Source organism: Loa loa, assembly GCF_000183805.2.
Source record: "Loa loa unplaced genomic scaffold supercont3.4166, whole genome shotgun sequence".
NCBI lineage: Eukaryota > Metazoa > Nematoda > Chromadorea > Rhabditida > Onchocercidae > Loa > Loa loa.
Genome location: NW_018112342.1, coordinates 1 through 816, shown reverse-complemented (window position 1 = coordinate 816; position 816 = coordinate 1). Strand labels below are relative to the sequence as shown.

Here is an 816-nt window from a genome sequence, read left to right as displayed (position 1 = left end):
GGAACTAACACATGCCGAAATATTGTTACTGAATAAAATTAATGGACCGGAATCGATTGCAGTACATGAAAAAAGCAAAACTATATATGTTGGACTTAAAACCGGTTTCATCGCCGCAATTGAAATTGATAAATTCAAAAATGTAAGCATGCTTTAATATCATTCTTGTTCAAAATTCTTTCATGTATTCTAGTTTCTATACAGAATGGGTACGATATTTTATAACAAATTCATAACAAATTCGTGCTCGAAATAAACCAGAATTGGAACCATAAATTATCCGAAATTCTTATTGAAAATAAATAATTTTATATAAAAATGCATGACAGTAAGACTAATATTTTTGCTCGATTTATAACTTATTATCATATTATCATTAGGCGAAATTGATGAAAAGTTTCAAATTATTTGAAAGAGATTATGAATATGATGGACCATGTGATGGAAGTTATCATTCATTATTGGAATGTGGCCGTCCATTAGGAATGCGATTCAACCGGAAAAATCCGGATTTATTACTTATTGCTGATGCTTATTATGGATTATTTGAAGCAAACATTCAAAATGGTATGAAATTCTTTCGAAAAAAAAAAAAAACATTAGCAAATAATAATCGTCCATTGTCAAGACGAATATCTCAATGCTTCCAGTTATTTCACTTAACGACAAAGTTTTCCGGATTATTTGATAATAATAGATTTTAAGTTCCGGCAACAAACATTAACAATTAAACATTTACAATACTTCTGATAAGCAATACATGAATGATGTTAGTCGAAAAATTTCCGAACTTCATTCTTTTCCGGAAAACTTTTT

The 816-nt window shown here is 28.8% G+C and overlaps 1 protein-coding gene across 1 annotated transcript; it reads left to right on the top strand.

Moving 5' to 3' along the window:
- Window positions 1–389: 389 nt before the first annotated feature.
- On the top strand, window positions 390–567 carry LOAG_16119 (hypothetical protein; the record flags this gene model as incomplete). Its single annotated transcript, XM_003151607.1, has 1 exon — window positions 390–567. A coding segment is annotated over one exon (177 nt), but the record flags the coding sequence as incomplete, so codon positions are not given.
- Between the last annotated feature and the right edge of the window lie 249 nt (window positions 568–816).